The sequence below is a fragment of the Vipera berus genome, assembly GCF_964194415.1.
Source record: "Vipera berus genome assembly, chromosome: 2".
NCBI lineage: Eukaryota > Metazoa > Chordata > Lepidosauria > Squamata > Viperidae > Vipera > Vipera berus.
Genome location: NC_138203.1, coordinates 164700951 through 164728105, shown reverse-complemented (window position 1 = coordinate 164728105; position 27155 = coordinate 164700951). Strand labels below are relative to the sequence as shown.

At 42.9% G+C, this 27155-nt stretch overlaps 1 protein-coding gene across 6 annotated transcripts; it reads right to left on the bottom strand.

Annotated features, from left to right (window-relative positions):
• Window positions 1-2580: 2580 nt before the first annotated feature.
• On the bottom strand, window positions 2581-26814 carry USP36 (ubiquitin specific peptidase 36). 6 transcript variants are annotated; one of them, XR_014024887.1, is made up of 21 exons: window positions 26660-26813; window positions 23972-24280; window positions 23671-23886; window positions 21291-21401; window positions 20464-20566; window positions 19557-19624; window positions 19111-19181; window positions 18437-18519; window positions 17077-17188; window positions 16721-16861; window positions 16075-16175; window positions 14814-14952; window positions 12687-13355; window positions 11576-11691; window positions 9703-10242; window positions 9161-9366; window positions 7177-7329; window positions 6000-6115; window positions 5048-5182; window positions 3976-4165; window positions 2581-3585 (listed from the first exon to the last, which is right to left on the bottom strand). XR_014024887.1 is itself a non-coding variant. In XM_081315832.1 (20 exons), exons 2-19 carry the CDS (start codon window positions 24222-24224, stop codon window positions 5051-5053), a joined length of 3330 nt encoding a protein of 1109 aa, XP_081171958.1. In that variant the 5' UTR covers window positions 24225-24280; window positions 26660-26813; the 3' UTR covers window positions 2581-4165; window positions 5048-5050. The 6 variants fall into 6 exon arrangements, 4 of the variants coding, with proteins under 4 accessions (XP_081171958.1, XP_081171960.1, XP_081171959.1 ...); XM_081315832.1 differs by having other exon boundaries at window positions 2581-4165; XM_081315834.1 differs by having other exon boundaries at window positions 2581-4165; window positions 12687-13356; window positions 14824-14952.
• Window positions 26815-27155: the final 341 nt, after the last annotated feature.

Sequence of the window (27155 nt, the reverse complement as noted above, 5' to 3'; positions counted from 1 at the left end):
GGAAAGCCATGGCAAATCTAGACAGCACACTAAAAAGAAGAGACATCACCCTGTCAACAAAAGTGCGTATAGTCAAGGCGATGGTATTCCCAGTTGCAATGTATGGCAGTGAAAGCTGGACCATAAGAAAGGCTGAGCGCCAAAGAATTGAAGCCTTTGAACTATGGTGCTAGAGAAGACTCCTGTGAGTCCCTTGGACTGCAAGGCGATCAAACCGGTCAGTCCTAGAGGAGATCAACCCTGACTGCTCTTTAGAAGGCCAGATCCTGAAGCTAAAACTCAAATACTTTGGCTACCTAATGAGAAGGAAGGACTCACTGGAGAAGAGCCTAATGCTGGGAAAGATTGAGGGCAAGAGAAGGGGACGACAGAGAATGAGGTGGCTGGATGGAGTCACTGAAGCAGTAGGTGTGAGCTTCAATGGACTCCAGAAGATGGTAGAGGACAGGAAGGCCTGGAGGAACATTGTCCATAGGGTCGCGATGGGTCGGACACGACTTCGCAACTAACAACAAAATCCTTAGCTAAATTTTAATGTGTGAAATCCTTGGTGCTCTCTGAGCATGTTTGCTTGCAGACATTTCATTATCCAACTGGGTAACATCAGTACTAACTAGCGTGGGGTTTGCCCTATTTTATATACAGTAGCTTGTCCTGCCAGTGTTGGTGAGGGTATAGTTATCTCCTTGGTAGTTCCTTGATTAGGGCATTGTTTTCTGCTGGCTTGTCTGATGTTAAACCCTGTTTATCTGAACGTTGGCTGCTGGAGAGGACATGAGGGGGTTTTTTGTTTCCTTCTTAAGCTTTTTTTTCTTTTGAATGGTATGCAAATGTGGTTTCTGTCTGTTTTTGATTCTGATCTCCTTAAGGTCCATTACTTACTACTAACTACCATTACTAGTTCAATACCAGGTAGCTAGAGGACATGCCCACAAGTTTGTATTTTCTTAGAAAACAAACACATTTGTTATCCCTATTTAACTTCAAACGAAGGGCGTTTTTTTAAATGAAAAACATGTTTTAAGGCAGTGTAACAATTGCATGCCTAAGACCAGATTAAAAATATTTGAGTAACCATAGTTATGAATAGGGTCTAGATACCGCATACTTACGTTAATTACTAAAATTCATAAGGAAGAGAAGGCTTGGAGTAACAGCCATGTTCCAATACTACCTGTAGAAGGGCTGTCACAGGGAAGGGGGGTTGATTTATTCTCTAAAGCAGGGGTCCCCAGCCCCAGGTCCATGGACCAGTACCAGGCCACGGCATGCCAGCAACCAGTCCGCACAACAAGCAAACCACAAAACCACGTACCCTCCAGTCTGCGGAAAAACCTCTCCCCACGAAACTGGTTCCTGGTGCCCAAAAGGTTGGGCACCTCTGTTCTATAGCTCCTGCGGGCAGGACAAGAAGTAATGGGTGGAAGCTTGTCAGAGGGAGATTCAACCTGGAAATAGAAGGAATTTCCTGATAGCGAGAACAATTAATCAATGGAACAGCTTGCCCTGAGAAGTTGTGGGTGTTTGAACGCTGGAGGTTTTCAACAAAGACTGGAAAACCATTTGTCTGGGATAGTATAGGGATTCCTGCCTTGGACAGGTTAGACTAGACGACCTCCAAGGTCCCTTCCAGCCCTCAGCAGTTGAAGGGACAATCAAAACATTCCTCTTTTCAATGGTAGCCTATTCTGAGAAAAGGTTACTGGGATGAAATCATTCAATGGGCTTCCATGGCTGGGGTTGAATTTGAACATACGTTTACTAGCTCTAGTCCAGCTTCTGAACTTGTGTGTGACACTGACAAAAACATGGTTTATTAAATACATGTGACACCGGGCACTGGTTCTCTAGCGTTTACATTGGACGTTTTTTTCCATACATAACAAAATATCGGGGCCAACTTGCTATTGCTAAGCACATTGGTTTGTGCTTAAATTGTAAGCTGCCCTGAGTCTTCGGAGAAGGGCGGGATATAAATGGGATTAAAATAAAAATAAATAAAATAAATAAGTGTTCTGCTCATGAGCTAGTCTTTTCATTGAAGCAGCCTGAACTGATCAAATCTCTCCTAAACTGTATCAGTTCTGCTGAACCCAATTTAAAAGCTGCTTCTAAACCTTCATTTTCTTCCATGTCTATCGTAATTTATTTTACAAAAAAATCCCCTTCCATATATAATTTATCCATTGTTTCTATCACAATCAGCAAGTAGGAGGAGGATTTAATATTCACATAATGGTAGCAAAGCATTACATAAATTGTATTAAGCAGAATAAGAGTAACTCTCAGCTACTACTTCTTGGTAATGACCCTCTGGAAGGGTATGTGTTTGTGGGGCACTGTGGAATTTCAGCACAATAAATACTCCAATATACATATAATACTTAAATTGGATATACTGTAGCTACACCCAGCTAAACTCTTCCCACTCCAAAAAAGTTTTTTTCAATATAACAATGGTTGTGTTTTATCTCTTTGGTACTACTAGTTATCTCTGAAAACTAGATGTCTAAGATCATTTCTTTCGACCTTCTTAATCTTTCATTCACCAAACAAGAGATTGACCGACAGACTTGAATAAACAGGACACATACACAAAACATTCCTTTATTGCACCATGAACCGTTGCTACAATGAGGGCTATTACATTAAACCCCAGTATGAGGTGCAAAGTGTGCCCATGTTCAGGGTATCTACATATTGGCAGAAGACTGTAAAACAGAAGACCCTGTTCCTCTCAGAGAAATAAGAGGATCAGAGTCCTCTTCATCAGAGAACAGTCTTAATTGTGAGCCCAAAATAAATACAAGGGCCAAATTGGTAACAGTTTTTGTGTGTTATGCAGTGGAAAGAATTAGGTTTTCAAGCTTCACACCCCATCTGTGAATAGAGAAAACAGATACCAATGCTAAAAAGGCCAATGGATGGACAACAGAGAAATGCAAAATGGATGGAGTGCACATGGACTGCCCCTCAGAAGTGACTGTGCAGTATTGGTATATGACAGATGAAATATGTCAGCCTTAGAGAGAGCAGCAATTGTATTGGTAGACAACAACAGGCACAAAGGAATCCTTTTTCCTATTAGTGAAGCATCCCACTTAAAAAAAAATCTTGCAGGCAACCAGTGTTCCTTTTCAATTGGGCAAGAAACAGATTCTGCCTTAAAGCAGCAATGATTCAGTCAGCCTCTTTCTAACACTAAATCTGTTGCGTGAATAAAATCTAGCCCTCAGCTTCTGCCTATCAAATTGTGCAACAATGCCCACCAGAAATTAGTTTGCACAAGAGCAAAGATAGACATGTACTTGAACAATCAGATGCCCTACTTCAAGAGTTCCCAGTTTAGGATATGCAATGGGTTTTTTTTTAACGTGAAAGGACCTTCAAATGTTCAGTTTTCAGTTTATACATTCAAAATCGCAAAAATCCATCAATAAATAAATTGCTTCCAAGCTCCTTGAGAATGTAAATTACTTGAAATCATGTTTAATAAAGGCAGGCCAATCAGACCACCAGCTTTTCTTGCGGAACAGAACTCGGTTCCAAGGATCCTCTGCAGCAAGAATAGGTGGTGGAGAATTCCTGAGGGAAAAAATGTTCGTTGTGGTGAGAATTTATGCTCATCTGAAAGGCTGAAACAAGGCATGGGTCACGCACAAGTAAAGAAAAGTCATACAAATTACACTCATAATGACACAGCTGGTAAGTGGGGCAAGGCTGCGTGCCATTTCAGGCAATAATCTTAGAAACCAGGCAGAGTTCTCTGCTTGCTTCAAGTTCACTTGGCAGGAAAGGTTGCTGAGGGCATCACAGCTCACCAAGCCTAGATTTCTGGGTGTGGAGCAGCAGCAGGTTTCATTTCCAAGGGCTGATTGCCCTGCCCCCCTCTCAATCCACATCAAGTTACCCTGGGACAGTGCTTTTTACAGGCACGGCGTCTTGCAGCACCCCTGATATAGTAAGGTCAAGAACCTGCTTTCTCCAGAGGCTGTAGAGGAGCGATGTGACATCCTAACACTCTAAATAGCAGCACTCTACTCGAGGGACAAAGAGGCCCTTCTCCCCAGAAGTGGCAACTGGTGACTGCTAACAACATGATTCTGGTCACTTGAAGCTCCACGGTGTAGAAGTTGACCAAAGCAATTCTTCAGCCAAGACTTATCTGTTAGGTGGAAATGGAAATGAAATTAATGACACAGAAAAGTCCTCATTCTTGTGGAATCAGAATGACATGACCACAGCTTCAAACCCAGAAGGGGAAAGAATGGTAGAATCAGTATGAAGTGACTTCACCATTTGCATCCCTTAACTTCAGAGCCAAAATGCATCTTCTACATCCAGGATAATGCAAAAAAAAATAAAAATGTTGCATTTGAGAACTGCAGTTTAGCTATATCCAATCACATACGTGTAAAAGCCAAGGAAAAAACCGGGAACAAGAGTTACACTGTATAAGATGTTTCAGCTTGACTTATTTATCAATGCTGTGCAGAGACCTCCACCTGAAGTGGACATGGGTGTGCAAGTAACATCTGTCAGGAAAGCGTTAAACTAAATGCTTATTTTCTCAGAAATCATTTGTCAACTGTGAAGCATAGCTAAATAGGCTTGTGCATTCCTGCATGCTCCAAGCCATATTTTGCCAACTGAATACAAATTTCCATATAAGCCCACAATGTAAATATTGTTTTGAAGAATACATAGCATTTTTACCCATCTTGGATGCTAGCTACCTTTCATTCCCTAATAACTGGCCATTTCCTACTCCATCTTAGCAATTCTATATACAATAATTATCAGTGGTTCTCAACCTTTTCTTCACCACGGACCCCCTTTAAATATCTTCTGTGGCACAGACCATGGCCAGGGACCCCCAAGACTTAACTCAAGATTTAAATCATAACACTTCTTCAAGACTTTGCAGACACCCTGTGATGACATCACAGGCCCCCAGGGGTTTGCAGACCACAGGTTGAGAACCACTGCCATCATCACCACTGCTGCCCCATCTTTCTGCTGCCAATAGGGTGCTCAATTTATTTACCTTTCAAAGTCGATAGCTCAGGCTAGCTACTTTGGCTGGATGTGTCACAGCCCAGAAGTTGCGCCTGCTTTGCAATTTTTGGAAGACATTGTAGTTTCTCCTCCGTTCACGCTTGAACTTCTTACTTTTTTTCACCTATGAATAAGAAGAATATGTTTTATTGTCTAATTCCTGATACTGAAACTGTGACATGGGAATTATCCTACAGAAATACAAAACAGAGTAGAGTGGACAATGGGTTTCCATAAAAGCTTAGCTTTTAAAGCAAGTATTTTCAAGCCTTCACTTCTTCCTAAAGCCAAAGTGTTCTAGACCATCTATCAAGCATTCCAAGTTTTTCCAAGACGGCTTTACTATATTTATATTAATATTTACTATATTAAAGAACAATGGGAAAAAGTGTCTGAGAAGCTGAAGCATCAGAATTTACTATGGGCTTCTGACTGAATCCAAGATCTAGCATATCTACAGGCTATTACTTTAATCTTCCACTCTTACCGTGCATTCACAACTATCTCAACTCTGTAGTATGCTCAGTGAAAATTATGCTTATTTTTCCACTGGATAGAGAAATGCTTATTTATAGACTTAACAACTTCTGCTATGGAAATGTAGGTCTGACCTTCCCACCACTCACATTAAACTCTGTTCAGTGCAACCTATTCCTGAACAAATGCCGACAGGATGGAAATAATCAAATAAATGACATGGGCAGAGGCAGAGAAAAATAAATGGTCTCCCATATTAAAGCAGAATGTAACTTTGTATACACAAGGGCTACATGATCAAAAGTTTGGGTTATGTTCTTGGACTTACACTGTTGCTTTTTTTCCTGACCAAAATATATTGCAATAGCAATTCTCCACCTGCATGCATTACCCAAAGTATGAATTCCAAAACAGAAAATGGTAGAGTTGGGGCACTGTTAGGCTCACATGAAATTGCTCCGTACCTTTCCACCATCAAATTCTTCATCCCAATCATCAAGGATGGACTGCTTCTGGGACCATATAGAATCATGTATGGCATCCTGGCGGACAGCAGATGCTTCACCATCCCATGTTAAAACTGTGGATTAAACAGTAGAGCTGAAAGTGGCAGCATCCAACCTCTTTATTTCAGCTTACAATGGATTCCTTATTTCTGCCCTGAAGAATCAAGCAAGCATCTATTTTCAGAAGTACAGGCAAGGAAATAGGAACACCTTACATTCACGTCGCCATCATAAACCTCAGGAGGCCATCACAAAAAAACAGATCTCTTTTTGCCTCCTTTTATTACATGCAATATGAGTCCTTGATGATTTAGGATGGCAAGAACCATTCCAAACTTGGCACGTTCCAGCAGTTGAAGAATTAGAAACCAAATAGAAATGTTGCATAAATCATTCTCATGCACACTAAATCCTATTCCAAGGCCTTTTCTTAGCTCCCAAAGTATTTACAAATCAATTCTCATGGAAGAAGCTAGAAAGATGTTAGGTAATAATTTTTCAGAGATTATAATTTACTGCTAGATATCAAATTTGGTTAGAAAATTCAGAGCCTGCTAGGCCAACAGCTAGGTTGATCATATTTCATTACATTTTCCAAACTGTAACTTATTTATATAATGATCCTCATTCAACAACCAGCTCATCAACAACTGTTCAAGCCTATGACAGTACTGAAAGAGTACTAGTAATGATCAGCCTTCATGCTCGCGATAATCACAGCGTCCCCAGTCCCAGGGCCATTATTGGTGACCTTTTTTGCCAGCTTCCTACAAGCAAAATCAATGGGGAAGCCATCAGGAGGTCGCTAATGGCAGCCAGGTGATGGTGGCAACTGGAAGTGCAGGGATTTCTGCCCCTAATTGGCATTGTCACATGACCATGTTGCTTACTAACAAAAATCCAATGGCCATGATTAACTAGCTGTGAGTGTGTTGCCCCCTTTTTTCCTTTATCTTACAGTAGTTAGAAAGTGAAGTACAAGACATGCAATAAAAATGGTATAGTAACGAGCATGCAGCAGTGTGACTCGATAACAACTTGGAACAACATGCACGTTCCCGGTGAAAAAGGTTTCCAAAGTCCTGGTGAAAGCTGTAACTGGAAAAGGAGGGAGTTCCAAAAGTACTGAGCATACCTTGCTTTCCATAAGCTTTATCCAAAGAATCCTTCAGTAGCTCCTGAACTACATCAACTGGTCCACATTCATGCTGCATTATTTCCTTCTTTGGGCTCAGGACATTGAGGGAGAACTTGTCCCTATGTCTGAACTGGTTGCCCCAAGCCAATGCTGTGGTGAGAAGAAAAAGGTGAACAGCATATTAATGTAAGAGATGTACGTGCAAAACTCATCTTTCCCACAGGATGAGCAAATCAAGTAGGACATCCATAAATGTTCCTTTGGGGCAGTGCATTTGTAATGCAGTGGAATGAGAGTCAAATTTCTCACTTTCAAGGTGAACACGTGCAAGTTATTAGCAGATACTGAGGTATTTTAGTTCTGCCAATTATTCTTCACTGCACTAAATATCTCGTGGAATAGTATGTTGTAATTCAAGCATTTATTCTCCAAATCCTTTCTTTTTAAAAATATCTATGCGTGTCTGTGTGCATGGGAGAGAGGGGTTGTTTGCTTCTTTCAATCAAGGAAGCTGAAAAACTTGCAATGTGGCTTATCCAGGAACAGATGCCTAATCTGTGAAATCCCCAAATGTGGTTTGGATATAAACACTAGGGACACAAAAAGAACTTGGCGAAAATATCTTGGAATTAATACAATGCACTGGTGCTAATACATGCTTCTATTTTAATTTGGAAATACCGACATCAGCTCTTATTTCTGGAATTCACAGATGGCGTAATAGATTATTATATAAAATTCAGCTTTTAGGATATGGCAATATTCAAGTTCCACCAGTCGCCTAGCAAGGTGTCAAAAACTTGAAGACAACCCCCCCCTGCCCAAAAAAGGAAAAAAGTGATAAAGCACAGGTAGTCCTCAACTTACAACAGTTCACTTAGTGACTGTTCGAAGTTACAATGGCACTTAAAAAGTGACTTGTGACCATTATTCACTTATGACACTTGCAGCATTCCCCAGGGTCATGTGATTTACATCTGTATGCTTAGCAACTGATTCATATTTATGACAGTTGCAGTGTCCCAGGGTCACGTGATCCCCTTTTACAACCTTTTGACAAGCAAAGTCAAAAGGGAAACCAGATTCACTTAACAACCGTGATACTAATTTAACTGCAGTGATTCCCTTAACAAATGTGGCAAGAAAAGTCATAAAGTGGAGCAAATCACATTTAACAAATTTCTCCCCCCTTCTCCTTTTATATCCTCTCCTCTCTCCCCCCTCCTTTTATAATTTATATCCTCTCCTCTCGCCCCCCCCTTGTCTTTTTATATCAGGGGTGTCGAACTTGATTTCATACTGTGGGGAGGGGGAGGGGTGCTGTGTGGCCAGCTCTATGTCACTCAGGTCTGGGGGCACCTGTGGCGGGGATCTGGGGGTCTCCAGTGGAGGGGGTTAGGGTTAGGCTCTGTCCCTCCCTCTTTCTCATTCGTATCTCCTTCCTTCTCTTCTCCCTTCTCCTCAGGGCTTGTCTCACAAAGTCCTCTAAAATCCTCCCCATTCTCACACCTCTCCAAAAACCTTTCCTCTCTCCCTCCCCCCTTCTGACAAAAGCCTTCTCTTCTGCCTCTTTCTCCAGCATCTTTTTTTCTCTCCCTCTCCTGCCAAAACTCCCTCCTTTTATGTCCCTTCCTGTCTCCCTGCCCCCCCCCACTCCCCCCACCCCGCTCCTCCTCTTTCTGGTGAGCCAAAGGGCAGATCCTGGGGCCTTTGTCTCACCTCAGCAGCCCTGCAGTTTCTGAGGACTCTCTCACAGCAAGTCTTGCGCTGCTGCAGCTGCTTTGGCTGGTTCCCTCCCCTGCTACACTTGGCTAGGCTGGGCAGGGCCGCATACCAGTTGAAACGCCCTGATCTATACTACATCAAGGAAGCAAAAAGGCTACTTCAGGTGGAGATGCGAGATGGATACCTTCAGTATCCAGATTTTGACCTCCCTTGCTTTCCCCTACCCAATTAACTTTAATGCAGATGTATTACCAACCTGGGAGGCTGTCTCTATCTATAGAAAGTCCATTCCCGTTTAGTTCTTCTTGGGGGCTACAGACCTCAGCCCCAGGACAATGCAGTATCTTTCTCTGTTTCTCTTTGTGGTGCTCACTCTCTCCAGAAGAAGCGCTCTTGTCTGAATTGGGTGAAGGCAACTGCTTCTTCTTCTTCCTCTTCTTTACTTCAGGCGGAGGAGAGCAACTGTACATAACAAATAAAAGTGATTTTATGGGGTCAGCCTTACCAGTAGACCAGACAAGAAACCTGACCAGAGATGGTCATTCTTCTTCACTGTAACAAAATCTGACAAGTCTGAAAGTACAATCTTCGTGTTGTCTCCTTTAGAGCCTGAGAACCTAGGCAGGGTTCCTTCTGAGCCTCTTTTGCCTAGCCCACTATCCAGCTGTGGGCTATTCTCTCTTTTATCATTCTCTAGCCAGAATCTCTCTGCTGTGTCTTCCGAGGTCTTTCCCACATGCCATTACAACTGATCAAGTAAAACCTTGGCTTGAGACAACCAGCCAAGCAAACACTTACCTGTTCACAGGGGACAACAAAGAGGAGCAGTCTTCCTCCCTCTGCTGCAGCCTTTTCTTCTTCTTCCTCTTCTTCTTCTTCTTCTTCTTCTTCTGGATGGAATTACTTTGACTAGTAGCTATTGCCCTGTCGTCTCCAGCCCTTTTCTCTTCCTCTGCCTTCCTAGTCATCACCAAGTTGGCTTCCCGTGCAGGGGAGATCATAATGCTGCCATCTTCCTCAAATTGCCTCCTCTTGCTGGGAGGACTGGAGAGCCAAGTCCTCTCACCGTTGAAGTCTTTCATGTTTTGGCTACCGTGGTCACCCTGCTCTTCCACTGGGGAGCTATGCTTCCTTTTCTTCTTCTTACTGCTGATTACTAAAGGCTCTTTGCTGTTGCCTGGATAAGAGAGGTGCGGTGCCAATGTGGGTACAACAGGTGATGGAAGAGGGGTGGCAGCAGAGAGGCAAGATTTGAAGCTGGATGAGGGCACGAAGTCGGCAAAGGGACTGTCAGCTGTTTGTGGTGGTGCTGAAGATTTGGAAGCAGGTGAGAACACCCTAGAGAACCACATAAAGGTAAAGTTAAGAAGACCCAGCAGATCCGGAAACTTTGAAAATCTTTGGAAAATATCATTGCTGTCTCAGTTCTCTAAAGGTCAGGGCCAACCATCTCACTAATTGAGTGTACAAATAGAAAGGCATTAACACATTATCTGGTTGCTTCCAGGTGAAGATTAGAATTACATGTTACCCTTTTTCAAAAGATACAAGTACCAACTTGGATCACAATTATTCCAATTCCAGAACTGGGTGTTATCGAAGATTTCACACCACTTTAGTTCCCCTCCAAAGAGAATCATATAGCTAGCTGGGCACGAATGGAGGATTGTCAACTAACATACTTCTAAGCATAGAGATTTTCCTATTATAGAATATCTGTTAACTTATTTCACTGCCAAATCTGGAGCCACAATGTTATGTAACAATGGCTGGGCCATATATTATGCTGGATCTTAAAAGGGGCTTGCATAGTTGCGACTTATATATTATGTGTGAACTAGGTAACTGGCTTATTTTCCAAATTATTATAAGATTTATGATAACACTAATTTATTTTTCTCTTTGAAGATACGGTTGAGGGTATAGTCCCCAAGAATAGTGATGTTCCGAGGTAGGAATGAAATGTTGCTGTCCCATATTACTTCTTGTTTATGTCTAAATGATTGGGAGGCATTTCTCTACAATATTTCTATCATTCTGTTATCTAGTTGTCCTACAACTTTCCTTTTTTTGTGGCAGACATCTAATCTACACAAGTTCTCAAGTTAAAAAAATGCACACCCTGTGACCACTAGCTAAATAACTGACCTACACCATTTGCTCAATTTACTTGAAAAAAAATAGAACGCAAAGCATTTACTATTGAGCAGAATGACTACATTTTGTTTCCAGAGGTTGAACTGTTACTACAAAAAGTGTATTTTTCTCTAGAAATTTTAGGTAAAGTGCTGATCGGTTCAAGGGTCAATTACTGGACCCTAATAAAAGCTTTCCAGGGGATGGAGGAAACAGAACTTACCAATATTAAGTTATGCAACTAGAAACCGTTCTCAGGCATCATCTCTAGCTGAGGAAATGACGCCTCACCTCCCTGGATGCAATTTTTGGTTCCAGAACATGGAGGAACAAAGCACCTGAACCAATCAGATTCCTCTAAGCTAGCAGGCTTTAACCCAGAAATCCTTAGGCAAAGCACTAGAGGGATTCCAACAAAGAAACTAAACTAAACCTTAACTAACAAAAGGCCTTATTGAGGAAAAGGATTAAACACCACTGGTATTTAATTTAAATACCACTGTCCTGCCCTGAAGCCCCACTGGCCAGAGCTTACCTGGGTTGGACGGGTGCAGCAGCACAGACGAATTGGGTGGTGTATGTGGCAGCTGGGGGGGAATGGGGCGGTGCCTGATGCTCATTGCCGCTCACTTTCCGCAGGGTGTTGCTGCCCTGTAGTTATCGACATAAATAAAAACTTGGTGGTCTAAAAGGTGGTTTCCATGACCCCAGGGACAGCGGGTGGCATAAGAAGAGAGGGGGGGGGGACAAAACAAAGAGAGGTAAGGGTGGAAGAGGGAGGGGAAGAAGAATCAGAAAAGTGTTTGTGGTTAGAAACAGAGGGAAAACAAGGAAGGACATGTCAAAAGACAGAAGACATGTTAGAATAAATAACAGGCCACTGACACCTTCCCATTTCCCAGGGCATGCTAGCTTTACTCCTAAAGGTTACACCCCTGCCAAGCTGCTCTGTTCTGGCCCAGTACAGCAAAAGAGTCGCTGTCTCTCCAAGCAGCCTCATTTACTTGCAGATGCAGCGGGATGGGTGGGGGTGGTCAGGCTGTGGATCAGGGCCACGGGCTGCTCACAAAGGCAAGAGGGCCTTCCTCAAAACTCCACCTCAAGAGTATTACCAATGCATGGCAATTCTCACCATGGCCAAAGGGGAAATCTGTTTCTTCTGTATTTCAGTCACTTAATATCATTTTAATTGTTCAATTAAATCCATTCTAGATTTTTTTTTGTCCTGGTCCTGTCCTCTTCTTGGAATGCAGCCCTCAGCATGCCATTCAAATGGTCTAGTATAGCTCTTGGTTCCCCCCCCCCCACACAAAAGGTTCTACATCTTAACTTTTCATAACTAGAAAGGGGGGGGAAAAGAAAATTCAACATGTTTCACCCCAAGGCCATGAGTCTTGCTACAGAGACTGCAAGTATAAAGCATAATTTACTTCCCGCAAATGCTGTATATTGTACTGAGGCATTGCAAGTCTGCTAAATGAGGTGTCATTTTGGCTACTGCTTGCAGATAGATGCTTCCTGAGCCTTTATTGAAGGAAAGGCCATCTGTTTTTTTTCATCAAACTTCTTTTTTCACCATCCACCCCCCCCCCACACACACACACCCTGGAGAACGGCAAGATCAATTCCTTCTCCCCCAAACGCACCTTCCTGGCAGAAAGTGCCAGTTTCTTTGCAGGTGGGGGCGACATGGTGTTTCCCAATTCCAGATGGGCCAAATTAGCCAACAGCGGTGATTTCAGCTTGGCAAACCTGGTGTCCTCAGAAACCTGTTTCCCAGAGCCAGAGTCGGATTCCTGAGAGGAGGAGCGGCCATCAGCTCCTACTGTGGCCTGAGAGAGTCCCTTAATTGGCCTATGAGCTGGACTGGAGGAGGAGGAGGAGGAGCTGCTAGAAGACGACGAAGATGTCAAGGATGAGTCCTTGCTTGGTAGCTCTGTACCTTCCTCCTGCACTTTGGCTTCATAGGTTCCTCCAGAGCTGCCGGACAGCTGCAAAGATGCCGCCAAGTTCTTGCCTCCCCAGGAGCTCTGTTTGGCCATTTCCAGTTTAGCATTGTCAGCCTGACCAAAGTCCTGAGACGTTCTGAGAGACAAGGGTGGCTGCTTCTTGGATCTCTTGCTTAAGTCATCCAAGAAAGCAGGCTTACTCGGGAGTTTCGGAGATGAGAATCCAACGGCAGGTATGAGCTTGGGAAGAGGAGGAGGAAGTATCCCATTGTGAGATTTATTGTTGGAAACAAAGATGTTGCGGGAAACAGGAACACCAGATTCCTCACTGTCTGAAGCCTTCTTAACCTGAGTTGCATCTTGTCTCTATGAAGAAGATAGATAGAAGTGCTGGATCAATAAAAGGATCCACTGTATCTGCACCACTATCTGCAGAATAGGCACATATACATACAAACTCCACAGAAGATGTTACCTATTCCACCTTTAACGATGGGGGGTGAGGTGTTACCCCCCGTTGATAGGGCTCGCAAATCCTCCTGGATTCACGGCTCAATTTTGAAGACCATATAGGAGCCGTGACCAGGGGGGCTTTTGCCCAGGTTCGCCTGGTTCGCCAGTTGCGACCCTACCTGGACCGAGATGCCCTACGCACAGTCACTCATGCACTTGTGACCTCCCGTTTAGACTACTGCAACGCTCTCTACATGGGGCTGCCCTTGAGGACCACTCGGAGGCTTCAACTGGTGCAGAATGCGGCCGCGCGAGTTGTGATGGGGGTTTCCCGATACTCCCATGTAACACCTCTACTCCGCGAGCTGCATTGGCTTCCGGTTGCCCTCCGGGTGAGATTCAAGGTGCTGGTGATGACCTATAAAGCCCTGAATGGCTTGGGTCCGGGTTATTTGAGGGAACACCTGCTGCCGGCATCAAGTTCCCTTCGTCCAGTGCGCTCACACAGGGAGGGTCTTCTCAGGGTGTCGCCAGTAAAAGATTGCCGGCGGATAACACCCAGGGAGAGGGCCTTCTCTGTGGGTGCGCCTGCTCTCTTGAACCAGCTGCCCGTGGAGCTTAGGACTGCCCCTGACCTTCGTTCATTCCGCCGGGACCTGAAGACTTGGCTCTTTGAGCTCTCTGGCCCAGGCTGAGAATTTTTAACTGGGGTTTTTATTTTTAGGGATAATTTAATCTTTTAAAATTGTTTTTTAACTTTTGTATTTTGTATTGGTTTGATTTTAAAATACCCTGTAAACCGCCCTGAGTCCTTCGGGAAAGGGCGGTATATAAATCTAATAAAATAAATAAATAAAATAATGAAACATTTGGAAACCAACCCACAAGCTCGGAGAACGAATCTTCACCCTCATCCTACACCTGAACTACAGATATCCACCACTATTGCAAACATACACATGTACCTGGAAGATGAAAAGCTGACTATAACTCTGGTGGTCTTGCCAAATGAAATAAGGTTGCTGTTATATACATTAATCTAACCATCTTAAGATTCAATCCCACATGATCTACTAAAATAAATTAAATGGAATCACTACAGATTACAGTGAAATTCTGCTGCCTCCGCACAAGTTCTCACAACAATGTATCTGTACAGCTACCACCCAGATCTGTGAAATTAAAAACAGAGCAAGATTTTTATTGTCTGGGGGCAGACAGCATTCTTACTTAATAGCTAAACTATGGATTCCTCTTCACGGGCCCAAAATTGACTACTTGGAGGCAATTTTTCCCACCCATTTTTCCCCTCTTAGGTTCACACAGGCACATTAGACCAATTTTGAAGTGTAGCTCTAGTGTGCCACTCACTTTGCTTATCAGTGGTGATGCAAGGGTACCATTAGTTGCACTTTTCTTAAAATGATCAGAGGCGATGTTTGTTCGGCTGGGCACTGAGCAATTGCTTTTGGAGACAAGTCCTTCAGGATTCTTCTTAGTGCTTGGGATCCTTAAAAATATATATATTACTTCATTAATTTTTTCATAAATTTGCCTGATCCCTTGTCTTTCTTTAAACATTTTTCTGAAGTACGTCTAGCAGCTAACTAGGAATAAGGATAACTATTTGAACACTGGAAAGTTGGGAGTCTCTGTCCCAAGGGAGCATTTAGTTGCTATGTAGTTTGTATACGTTACTCATGTAGTAGAATTCTGAAGACTATTAAACTCAAAAGGACCTGGGATTGAGGATGTCCATAAAAACATAGGAAGCTGTCTTACTCCATATCAACCCAGTGATGTACTCTCGCTCTGTATTGTCTACATCAGCTGGCAGCAAATCCGACATGGAATCTTTTCCATCTCTGCCTGAAGGTGCTGGGGACTTAACCCAGAACGTTTTTTTCATAGCAAGCATGTTGGCCCTTCTCTAACAGGAAGGATAGCTGGATGTCATGATACAGTGAAAGACGCGGTGGCTCAGTGGGTTAGGACGCTGAGCTTGTCGATCAGAAGGTCGGCAGTTTGGCGGGTCGAATCCCGAGTGCCGCGTAACAGAGTGAGCGCCTGTTACTCGTCCCAGCTTCTGCCAACCTAGCAGTTCGAAAGCACGTAAAAATGCAAGTACAAAAATAGGGACCACTACGGTGGGAAGGTAACAGCGTTCCGTGCACCTTTGGTGTCTAGTCATGCCGGCCACATGACGATGGAGACGTCCTCGGACAAGCACTGGCTCTTCGGCTTTGAAACGGAGATGAGCACCGGCCCCTAGAATCGGAAACGACTAGCACACATGTGCGGGGAACCTTTACTATGATATATTTATTTATTTATTTATTTATACAGTGAATTATTTCCCAGGCTATCTCTCAGCCATCCACTTGCAGTGGCATCAACTCGGTTATCCCTAGTATTGATGTTATTATATTTGTTATCTATTTTTGTTACATCATAGTCCTGAGGTAGGACACAATAAAATCCTACCAAATTTTGCCGGCTTTTAAAAGAGCATAAAACAAGAAAGCACAAAACAAGAATGGCCTAGAAGACACCAGTTCAGGTATCGGGGTGACAGCAACAACACCCAAAGGGAAAGCAGGAGAATCTAATAGGAACCGCAAGCATCTCTTACCTAAGATAGAAAAGTACATAGGCCTGTTGGTTGAGAACAACTTTGATGTTGCTTGAATGTACCAGAGAATCATTCATCTGGTACCACTGCCCATTACTAGCCTAGATATACAAAGAAAGAATAATTGATCACTATCCCCTAGAAATATCATCATTATCCTCAAAAGATGACTACATGCATACATTCATTTCATTCATCTATTAGTAGCAGCAAGCCAGGAAAATCAGCCCAAGTACAGCAGTCTCTAAAGGATAATACTGGAGATTATCTAAGTAGGTGGATAATGTCATACCCAATCCTAATATACTTTGCCTTTGGTATCTAGCTGATTAATGTTATTAGACTTAAGACATTAGGACAATCACTGTCTGGACTGAGCTCAACCATTCTTATGATGTCACATCACTTCCAGTAATCTGTAGCTTGGACATCTTAGAAAATCCCCAAATCACAGGTTGTTCAATAACTGAGGAAATTTGGAGATGGATCACAAGAGACAGAAACAGGGAAACAAAGTAAAACAGTTCTGGTGGTGCAAGGCAATTTTGTGCACTTCTCAAAAGGCACGGAAGTAAAACCTCTCCCCCAAGGCTAAAGCACACTGATCAATCATTACCCACAGCCTAGCATATCAACAAAGACCCACCTTGACATAGCAGTAGTAATGCCCTGCGTGGCAGCTGTATCCTGAATGCACAAGTACAGCATAGAGGCCATACTTGACAGGGTCACCACTGCTCTGCGACATGTAAGGACGAATATTCAGGAATTCAGGGTAACCCACGTCCTACATAAGAAAGAGAAACAGTTCGTAAGAATGTGTTCCACCTTCTATCCACCTGCATAAAGAGCGTCAGCCTTACCAGGCACAAGTCAGTCATCTATAGATTGAAGTGTCCAAAAGATTGACACCCATTCTTAAGAAAGTCCGAGGTACTGGCCGACTGGATTCACCCAAGCCCTCTTTCTAAGAAGGTACCACATTCCCCCTTTTCTGATCACCTTGGTAATCTTGCCTCCACTAAAGTTGGCGAAGCGCTTGAGTGAGATGGTAAGGACATTAGAGGCCCGGTGGATAGTAAAACGCTTGGTGGCTGGAACTTTCTTCTTGCACCTACACGGAAGAGAAATGAGTGAGTTCTATACCTGCTCAAAACACGAAGTACTTGAAACAGAGGCAGTCCCTAAACACCTATCCTCAATAGAGCTTATGGACTGCCACTAACAGAGGCAAGTCTTAAACATCTTAGGAAGGGCGGCTTCCTGTTTCTCAGTCTGCCATGTACGTTAAAGGAAGACAGCCCTGAATTTAAGGCCACCCCAAAGGAAGAGTGGTTTTAAAAACTCTGCTGTTTCCATTACTATACTTGCACCAAATTTAAAGAGATCCTCCCATTTTAAGGGCAAATTATTTGAGGAAAAAAAAGTCAACATCAACATTGGATAGTTTCTAAGTATTTTGGAAAATGATTGGTTTCAAGTAATAAGTGGCTAAGTTCACTTTTACTCAATTATTTCTCCATGACCCCATCTCTGCCAACTGATTAATTTATAAATGATTAGGTGACATGTCCTTGCTTTCCCATTTCTTTAGATCTCATCAGGAGTTGCAGAGAGGCCTTGTTTATCTTGTTAAAAATCTTTCCTTCACAAATGAAAGCAAATATACGTGTCCCAGGATAATGTTGCAGGATCCAATCTGGGTCGATCACCAGGACCACAGATTTTGTCTTCCGAGCTTTCGGACTTGTGCTGGAGCCCATCCTCAACTCTCTAAAGCTCGAAAGAAAAGAAAAAAAACCCTCTTGTCCTGGTGACTGACCCAGATTGGATCCTGCAGTCTTCTTTTCCTTTTCCTTTCCTTATGTATGCACAGGAAATCCTTGGTTAATGATCATTTGTTCAGCAACTATTCAAAGTTCCAATGGTGCTGAACAAGAAGACTTAAAGCCAGATCTCAAAGGGTCAGCATCCCCAGTCGGATGATCACAGTTCAGGTGTTTCCCAACCAGCTCACAATTATGTTAGAGCATCCCAGTCATGTCATTGCATTGGCAACCTTCACTGCCAGCTTCCAACAAGCAGTCAATGGGGAAGCCAGCAGGAGGTCAAATAGCGATCATACGACTGTGGGATGCTGTGACTGTGCAGGATTCACTTAACGATCGCAACTGGAACTGCCAGCCTAAGTCAGCATAGACACACGACACTATGCTTTATGATCGTGTCACTTAACCAGTTCCCAATAAACACTGTTAAATGGGAACTACCTATATGTGCAATTATGTAATTATGTGAGGGAAATGGTTTATACACATAGCAAAGAAATCAAGAGGGAAGCCAAGAAAAAAAAGTAACTCACTTGGCACACATGTAGGCATTCTCCCCACTCAAGACATCAGCTTTTACAAATAATTCTAATGCCCGTACAATGTTGGCTGCTTGCTGTAATAAAAAGAGAGAAGAGGGAAATTCAAAGAAGCTTCAGCTTGAACCTCATAGAAGTTAAGACTAGAGGGAAGATATAGCTATAATCATATGCATTCATATGCACAGACAAACATATGCACACCAGCAGGCACACAAACTTATTCCCCAGCAATATCTCTCTTTATTTGCCTGCCTCCTTTTGTTTATCAATATTGCAGCTACTATTGTATAATAACATAGTGCAGTATCCTTTTTTGGATATTCCAGATCTAAGTGAGGGGAATAAACCTGAAAAGCAGGCCAAGCAAAAGGATTAGAGTCTTTCAGAAGTGGCTGTGTCCTAGCTACTTCCTCCCCCTAGTATTTCAGTGGCTTTTACTCCTTTTTATACAGGACAGCTGCCCTTCATCTGCAAATACCATGAGCTTTAAGAAGTGGTATGCTTGGAACAACTTCCTATAACATATCTACCTTACAGTTTAAAACAATTCAGAAGGTGGCCTTCAATATTTCATTACTACCACAACTGACAACTAGGAGATACCATCCTTTGAGTTGGATTTTTTTTAAAAAAATAAACCAAGAGAAATAATAATGCTGGCATACCCTAATTTCCAAAGCCACATCCAGGTATGGGTCATAAGTGTCTGAAACACTCTTGCACACGGAGCACTTCACTGCAAAGAAAGCAGAACAGTTGCTTGCCTGTTCTTCATGGTCACCACTCCCTGCCAATGTCACGTTTTATACTGAGACAGACAAGGCATGAGGCTGCAGTCTCTCGGTCTAGCAAATCCAGCACTGAAATCAGCTAAGCAACCAGATGCTTAATATCCCCTTCGTAGCCTTGATAGAGGCCAAAAACTAGAAGGAAACATCTACAGTGTCTGGAGAGCAACTACAAATCAACTGAACCTATAGAGGTATAATTGGGCACTGAAGGGGAACTTTGGAGATGCCATAGTAGACTTAGCCAAAATTTAAAACTTCAGGAACATGGAAAGGAAACCTCCCAGCATTCCATCATCTGGGTCTCGCTAAGCTGCGCTCACCACGAGATCGGAGGTAGCCGCCAAAGATCTGGTGCACCAATGTGGTAGCCTGAGTCTGACGATCCAACCTGAAAAGACAAACAACAGATTGACTAGATTTCAGGGATGCTTTCATTTAAAACAGGGGTCCCCAAACTCTTCTGCTCACTGATCTCTTCGTGAGGTTTATTGACCCTCCCCCCAAACATTTATTGTGTGAAAATAATGTAATAAAATACAATTTCAATCAATAAACCACAAACAATAACAATAATAATCAGTAATCCCATCAATCGTGGGGTGTGTGTGTGTATGTCAACATTGATCGCTGGTGAATTCTGAATTAAATAGGATGGCCTAAACAAGGATAAGGAATGTTGCTACATTACATTCTCCAAGAATTCCAACTAGCATGGCCTATAATGAGGTATGGGGGGGGCATAGCTCAACAATATCTGATAAAATGCAGTTCTTCACTTATGAGTTAAGCACAAGCAATCAAAAGCACCAGGCATGAATTTCCTTCTCTCAAGAGCAAAGAATACCTGCCAGTCTGACTTAAAACTGATGGGTTTTTTTTTTGCTTTCTCTGAGCCTGCTCTCCTCAAATGTTTTTGTTACCAATACACTGATGATGTTACCTAGCTTGATCTTCAGGAAAACGACCAAACTCACAGAACACCAAGAACCCATCATTTCTTCCTTCGATAGGATTTTTTGCTATCTTTAAAGCTTTAATATTTACTTCCATAGTAAGGAAAGGTAGACCTAGTGACTGTTGCTCATGTAGTATGCATTTTCCCCCCCTTCCTGTATTTGGGAAAGCTAATGCTTCAGTAAGCAAATTTAACGAGAGGACACAATTACAAGATCAGTTCAACCTAGTGTTCTCTCCCAAGCACACAGCAAGTGAACTAGTTGTTCATACTTAGTATAACCGTTGAGGCAGGCCTTTTGCATGGCATCAATGGTGTAGCGCAAGAACTCGTGAGCATCCTCCTGACTACCAAAACGGAAGTGCCGGGCAATCTCTGCCAAAGGAGATTAAAAAAAGAACTTATTACAGACCATCTCAGAACAGTACCAGAAACAGATGTCATTACTGAACCCAGCATAGAAGCTCAGAAGTTGTTCCTCATAATTTGACCACCATCAAAACCAAACTCTCCACCTAGCATATCTAAGAAAAATGGTGATGAGTAAAACAAAAAATAAATTATAAATAAAAAATAAATGTTGATGAAAGAGCCAGCTTGGTCTAATGGTTAAGGCAATAGGCTAGAAAGTGGGAGACTGTGAGTTCTAGTCCAGCTTTGGCCATGAAAGTCAGCTGGGTGACCTTGAGCCACTCAGTCTCTCTCAGCCCATCCCACCTCACAGGGTTGTTGTTCTGGGAAAAATAAGAGGAGGAAGGTGTGTTGGATAAAGTTCGCTGCCTTGAGTCATTTGTAAAAATATAAATAAAATAAATAATAAAATAACATTTTTAAGTTTCACCCTTACAATCTGTACCTTAAAAAATCCTGAAAAAGAGCATCTTTGGACCACGACTTTTACACTAATGGATGCCATGTCTTAATGCTTTTATTTGTAACCATAAGATCTAGAAATCTTGCTTTTTAAAAAAAACAGCATTCACACATGCAAGTATTTTAAGTTATGGACATCATCTCAAAAGGATCATTGGTCTCTTGCCCTGTATGAACTGGATAGGTAGACTATTATTTTATGACGGTATTCCAACCCTTTGCTTACTTTTAAGATCTCTGATGAAGGACACAGGTTTGATGGCATTACCACTATTGGCAAAAGCCTGGATCATGTGATTCTGCATTATGCACATCATGCAGAAGCTTCCCTGGTGACCTGGAAGAGAAAAAAATCACAATTACCTATTTTTATCAATAGCTACATAATACATCTTCCAATGTATCACTTTTTCTGCTAGAAACAAAATATAAAACCTGCAGTTAAAACTCTCACTTTACTTGAAATAGCTTACCCACTGAGTTGTGATCAGACCTATATGGACCATCAATCAGTCTATCTGTCTGTACATACATACATACATACATACATACATACATTATTGTCTCTTTCTCCCCTTTTTCTCTTTTATCTGATGGCTAAAAGCCATAATAAATAATATAGATTGATCACATGGACATTTTAATAATTTCCCATCCTGACTCTAAGTTCCTCTGCCACATACCTATAAATCTCCTCAAGGCAATGCTACTTGTTAAGCAGCTCAGGCAAATGGGAACAATTTCTAAAGTCTGTGCATTAAACTGCTGGCACCTTGAGCGCAAAATGATCCTTGCTACTATTTAAATAGCTCCTTTGATTTTTAAAACTAAACCACCAAAGCTGCCATCTACCTAATCATAGATGTGCACTCTTTAACTAAGAGTCAGTACCGCTAGTAAGGATGGGACGGTATAGTGATGAAAGCAATTCTTATGTAACCCTACAGTTGGCTCAAGACCTTCACAGATGCTAGCACAGTCTGCCAGTCTCCCATCATAAGGATTTATGCAGTGAAAAGCAGTTGCTGGCTGGAACGTGATACAGCACCTCATGTGAGCTAACCCTGGATTACTCACCCTTCCCCCACCCCTAGAAACCAAGAAAAACCCACCCATTAAGTTCACACCACACTGCAATCCCATTAAAGGCAGTCCTTGACTTACAACAATTCATTTAGTGATCGTTCAAAGTTACAATGCCACTGAAAAAAGTGACTTATCACCATTTTTCACACTTATGATCATTGCAGCATCCCCACGGTCACATTTTACACTCAGGTTTCCACATAAAATAGGCAGAATTACAGTAGAATTTGAAAAATTCTAGCATATTTTAGAATAACATCATCACCATCACCATCTGATAACTGGTTCATATTTATGATGACAGCAGCATCCCAGGCTCATTTTGTGATATTTTAACGAGCAAAGTAACGGGGAAGCCAGATTCACTTAACAACCGGGTTACTAATTTAACAACTGCAGTGATTCACTTAACAAATATGGCAAGAAAAATCGCAAAATGGGGCAAAACTCACTGAACTAATTTCTCACTTAACAACATAAATTTGGGGCTCACTTGTGGTCATAAATCGAGGACTACCTGCATTATGATTGGGTTCAAAGTAACTGTTTGTCACAAGAAGCACTACTCCCAGATTTTAGTTACAGAAATCAAAACCCCCCAGTAATGGAACATATCCAAGTCCTAAACAAAAAAACCAAAATGCAGCAGAATCTAAAGTCATAGCCTAACTTTATTATATAACCTTTTCTTAAGAGAAAACTACTTAAGATACTTCCTAATGTCTTAAACACATTGAATTCTTCTCATGTGAGTCTGTTAAGCATAACCTCATATATACTGGAAAACTAATGTTTTCCACAAAACGCTATCAGAATATAGGAAGCAGAAATTTGTAATTGTAAATTGTAGAGTAATTCAAGAAGTAAACACTGATTGAGGGGGAAAAAGATTTCCACATAAAAAGGGGCAGAATTAAAGTAGAATCTGAAAAATTCTTATATATTTTGGAATAAATAACATCATTACCATCATCATCTGAACAACACTTCTGAATGGTCAAATATTTTTATCCGCCTGATCTTGCTCTGATCCTTACTACAATCCTGTAAGGTAAAATGGCATAACCTCCTCACACGATATATGGAAGATTAACTCCAATTGGGGATCCTATACCCATGGGATTGATGAGATCGTGACAGAAGCAAAACCAGACATCATTTCCTAATTTTGGGGACAATAACTCTGCTTGCATCGATGCTCTAAAAGTAATAATGGAGATGAGAAAGGAGTAGCTTCCCAGAAGCAGCTGTAAAGCTATCTGAACCCTTCTGATTTTCCCAATATTTATGCTAACAATGTTGTACACATTTATCATCTAAATGCCTCATTCACTGACCATTCACTTTCCTTGAGCTGCTCTGCCAGCCAAAATCTTATATTTTTAAGAACTCCATCCTTAATAGGCCTTGGAAAATGAAACAGGATGTTCCTATAGCCTTTGCTCTAAGGAGAAAAGAGATATGAACACGTGAACACATACAGCAGTGCAAAACACACACAAACTCAGCCACACACTTACAATTGCGGCTGTGCTCCTTGGAAAGCAGATAATTTGCTAGCGGTGGGGTGTAGGTTAGACACTGCAGAGTTGAGTTGAGGAAACAGGTGTTGCCCAGGTTGTGGAGACCAGCTCCAACACGGTACACCCGCTCCCATTTCAGGGAGAGTCGCTCCAGAGGGAAGAGGACCTTTTGGGGAGCTGGCACCCCATCACTTCCCGGCACATGCTCAATACCTGTTGGAAGAAAAAGGTGAAGTCAGCAAGTCAAAAAGAAAATAAGAACTCATTCTCCAAAAGACAAATACAACAAATGAGGCACCTTGTTTCCGTATGGGTCCCTCTTCAGAGCTCTTGTGCCGACTGCAGTTGTCTGTCCTTGGGTTCAACAAAACGTACTTGCTCTTGAGGCTCTCCAGCTGGTAGGAGAAGTTTTTGGAGGCTGGTTCAAACTCAATCTTTTGCAGTAAAACCTTCTTGGCAGAAGCTGCCAACAGTTTACCCAGTTCAACATCATCAGCAGAGTCTTTTCGCCCAGGCTTTAGGGCTTCTTTTAATTTGTCAACTATCGGCATGGTGCATCAATTGGTAGAGGCAAGAGCCACCATCCTCCTAGCAAGAGAACTTCACTCTGCAGAAAAAAGTTACTCGACCTCAAAATCAAACGCATCCAGCTCAGCCCTGTTTTCTCTATATTGTAGTAAAATCCACCCTCTAAATATGTTATTGCAACAATCAGATGGTCTTTCTTTTTGTACTTCTACCTCTATTTTGCTTCCCATATCTCTTATCTTCCTATGCTGAATGTGGATTATAAGGACTGGGGAGGTATCTTTTTAAATTGCCATGAACTTTGTGATGCTTTAGAAATCATGATCAATATGAATCTGGTTTCCACAACAAAGCTGCTGTTAAAGAATATAAAACTAATCTATCTTCAGATTTATTTTCTAATCTCGACAGTCGGGTAAATTCAAAGCACATGTACAAATTAAGATTTCTCATATTTCTGAAAAGCCTAAAATTTTACGTACATTGTTAAGCCTTTTAATGTATCCTTTAGCATCTCATAGCTCCTGGATCCAAAATTCTCTACTCCAAAAACCCAACAAAGGTTTTAAATTATATAATAGTTTTTGCTGCATATGAGGGCTCTAGATGTATTTCATGCTGCTTTGCAACTAACTGGAAATTAACTTCTAAATGATGCATTTCTGTTTTCTGAAATGACTGTGCTCTGGAACATGCAATTCACATTACAACCTTTAATGAGGTGTGAAATTTGCTTAGTCTTTAGACACACAAATTAACAGCTACAGCAAGGAATATAAATATCATAAATAAATAAAAAGGCTCACAATTATTATTATGACTACTTCCTGGATTGCCTTGAAGTTTGATTGGCAACAGTTTTACTTCCCATTAAGAAACCCCAAGGGGTCCCTACTAATAGAAGATTAAAACATTCTGCCAGGCTGAATAGATGAATCTTTCTTATAAATATAACCGGCCTTGCTGAGGGAAAAAGTCATGTAATACTGTTTTTGAAGCAAAGGGGGTTTGCATCATTTGTCTTTTTGGGAACCAGGTATTTTTCCAGGGGCTATATATTTATATATATAAATTTAGGTGGCTGTGTACATGGAATGCTATCACACGCACATTACAGCATACTATTATCTGAACGTGAGCACCTCCCTAAAATAAACAGTTTCAGAAAGTTTCCTCAGTCTATCTTGCTTCAAATTTGCCATTCTCTTTTTTTTTCTGTTCTCCCATTAGAACATAAGAGTGATCACACTTATCTAACAAAAAAATAGTCTCCCGCACCTGGGATTCTCTAGAAGTGCTGGATTACACCACATAAAACCCGGGCTAGGGGGCAATTAAGTACAGCATACCTGGAGGGCACCAGGTGTCATACGCAAAACAAATTTCACCCTTTGGCATCTAACTGGGCGGCCAAGGGCACACAAGGTATGGATGCTAAGGAAACGGCATGGGAAGCTGGGAAGTAGAGCGGCTGGCGCATTCTTGCCCCTGAGAGCATGTCAGCAGAACTGAATCATCAGGAGAAGAGAATGTCACTGGGTGCCTGGAAGCAAACTTCTCAAGCGCAGCCTCACAAAGCTATTCCAATCAGAGATGAGAGATGAAGGGAGGGAGGGTTTTCTGTAAGGTAACAGGCCAATAGGAGCCCAGCGTTTAGCAAAAGGCAGGTATTGCAAGGAGCAGCAGAAACACCACAGTTCTAAGGCGAAAATGCAGGGGTCTTCAAACTTGGCCCTTTGATGACTGGTGGACTTCAACTCCCAGAATTCCTCAGCCAGGCACGCCTGGCTGAGGAATTCTGGGAGTTGAAGTCCACCAGTCATCAAAGGGCCAAGTTTGAAGACCCCTGGTCTACCCCTTCCCATCTCTTCCTCAAGAGAAAACAAGACAGGGAACCCTTTCGTCCTCTCGCCCTTCCCCATCTCCCTCCGTTTGCAAAGAGCGCGCGCGCGCATTAGCCCCATCTGCTACAATTCGCGCCTGCAGTTTGGGGCAAGCACGCACAGACCCCCCCACCACCACCACCGTACACGCCGTTCTACCCCCGTCCAGAAATTCCAAAGCGCTCCAGAGCCTCCGGCGTTCGCGCAAGGGCACCTACATGCGTCGCCTTCCGGAGATGGTCCAAGAAGGGCCTGGGCTCACAACGGAGGCTCCTCCTCGGCACGGCCCCGATTCACCGGGGATCCGAGCAGAAGTCTCTCCTCGCCTTGGCGCCGGGCCATCAGTTCAAGCAGCCACGGCCCAGAGGAAGCCGAACGAGAGGGCTGCACAGGAAAGAGCCGCGGTGCCGAAAAGGAGAGGAGGGAAACGGGAGGGTGGAAGACGCCCCAGCGATCGCTCTCCGCAAGCAGCCAACACCCGGTGGCCCCAGCCGTCTCCGTTGCACCGCCAGCCGCCCGCCCCTCCTCGCTCGCCCCGCGTTCTTCCTCCGTTCTCATTCCGACCTTTCACTCACCATCCGGAGCGGTTCGCCAGGTCCCTACGCTCCTACAGCGTGCGCGCATTATACAACACGTGTCCAACGCGGCGCAAAGACAAGGCGAGAGCGCAGCTGCTAGGCCGCGAGGCCAGGCCCAATCCGCCTCCCTAACGGGGCGGGGAAACGAAAGCTAGTCCAGCCCGTCCTGCTCTGACGCAAGGCAGCGCATCTGCCCGTTCGCACGTTTCCGGAAGGCGGTGCCGCCCGGCTCCTTCGGCTTTGGCCCGAGGAAGCCGCGAAGTGCTGGCTTTCTTGGTAGGCAGCTGAGGCCGCCGTGTCCCTCTTCCCCTCGCTTTGCTACTCTTTCGACTAAAAGTGCTGACTGGCCGACTCTCTTGAGCGGGGCTAGGACAGGGGTAGGCAACCTCGGCTCTTTTATGACTCATGGACTTCAACTCCCAGAATTCCTGAGCCAGCCAAGCTGGCTCAGGAATTCTGGGAGTTGAAGTCCATGAGTCATAAAAGAGCCGAG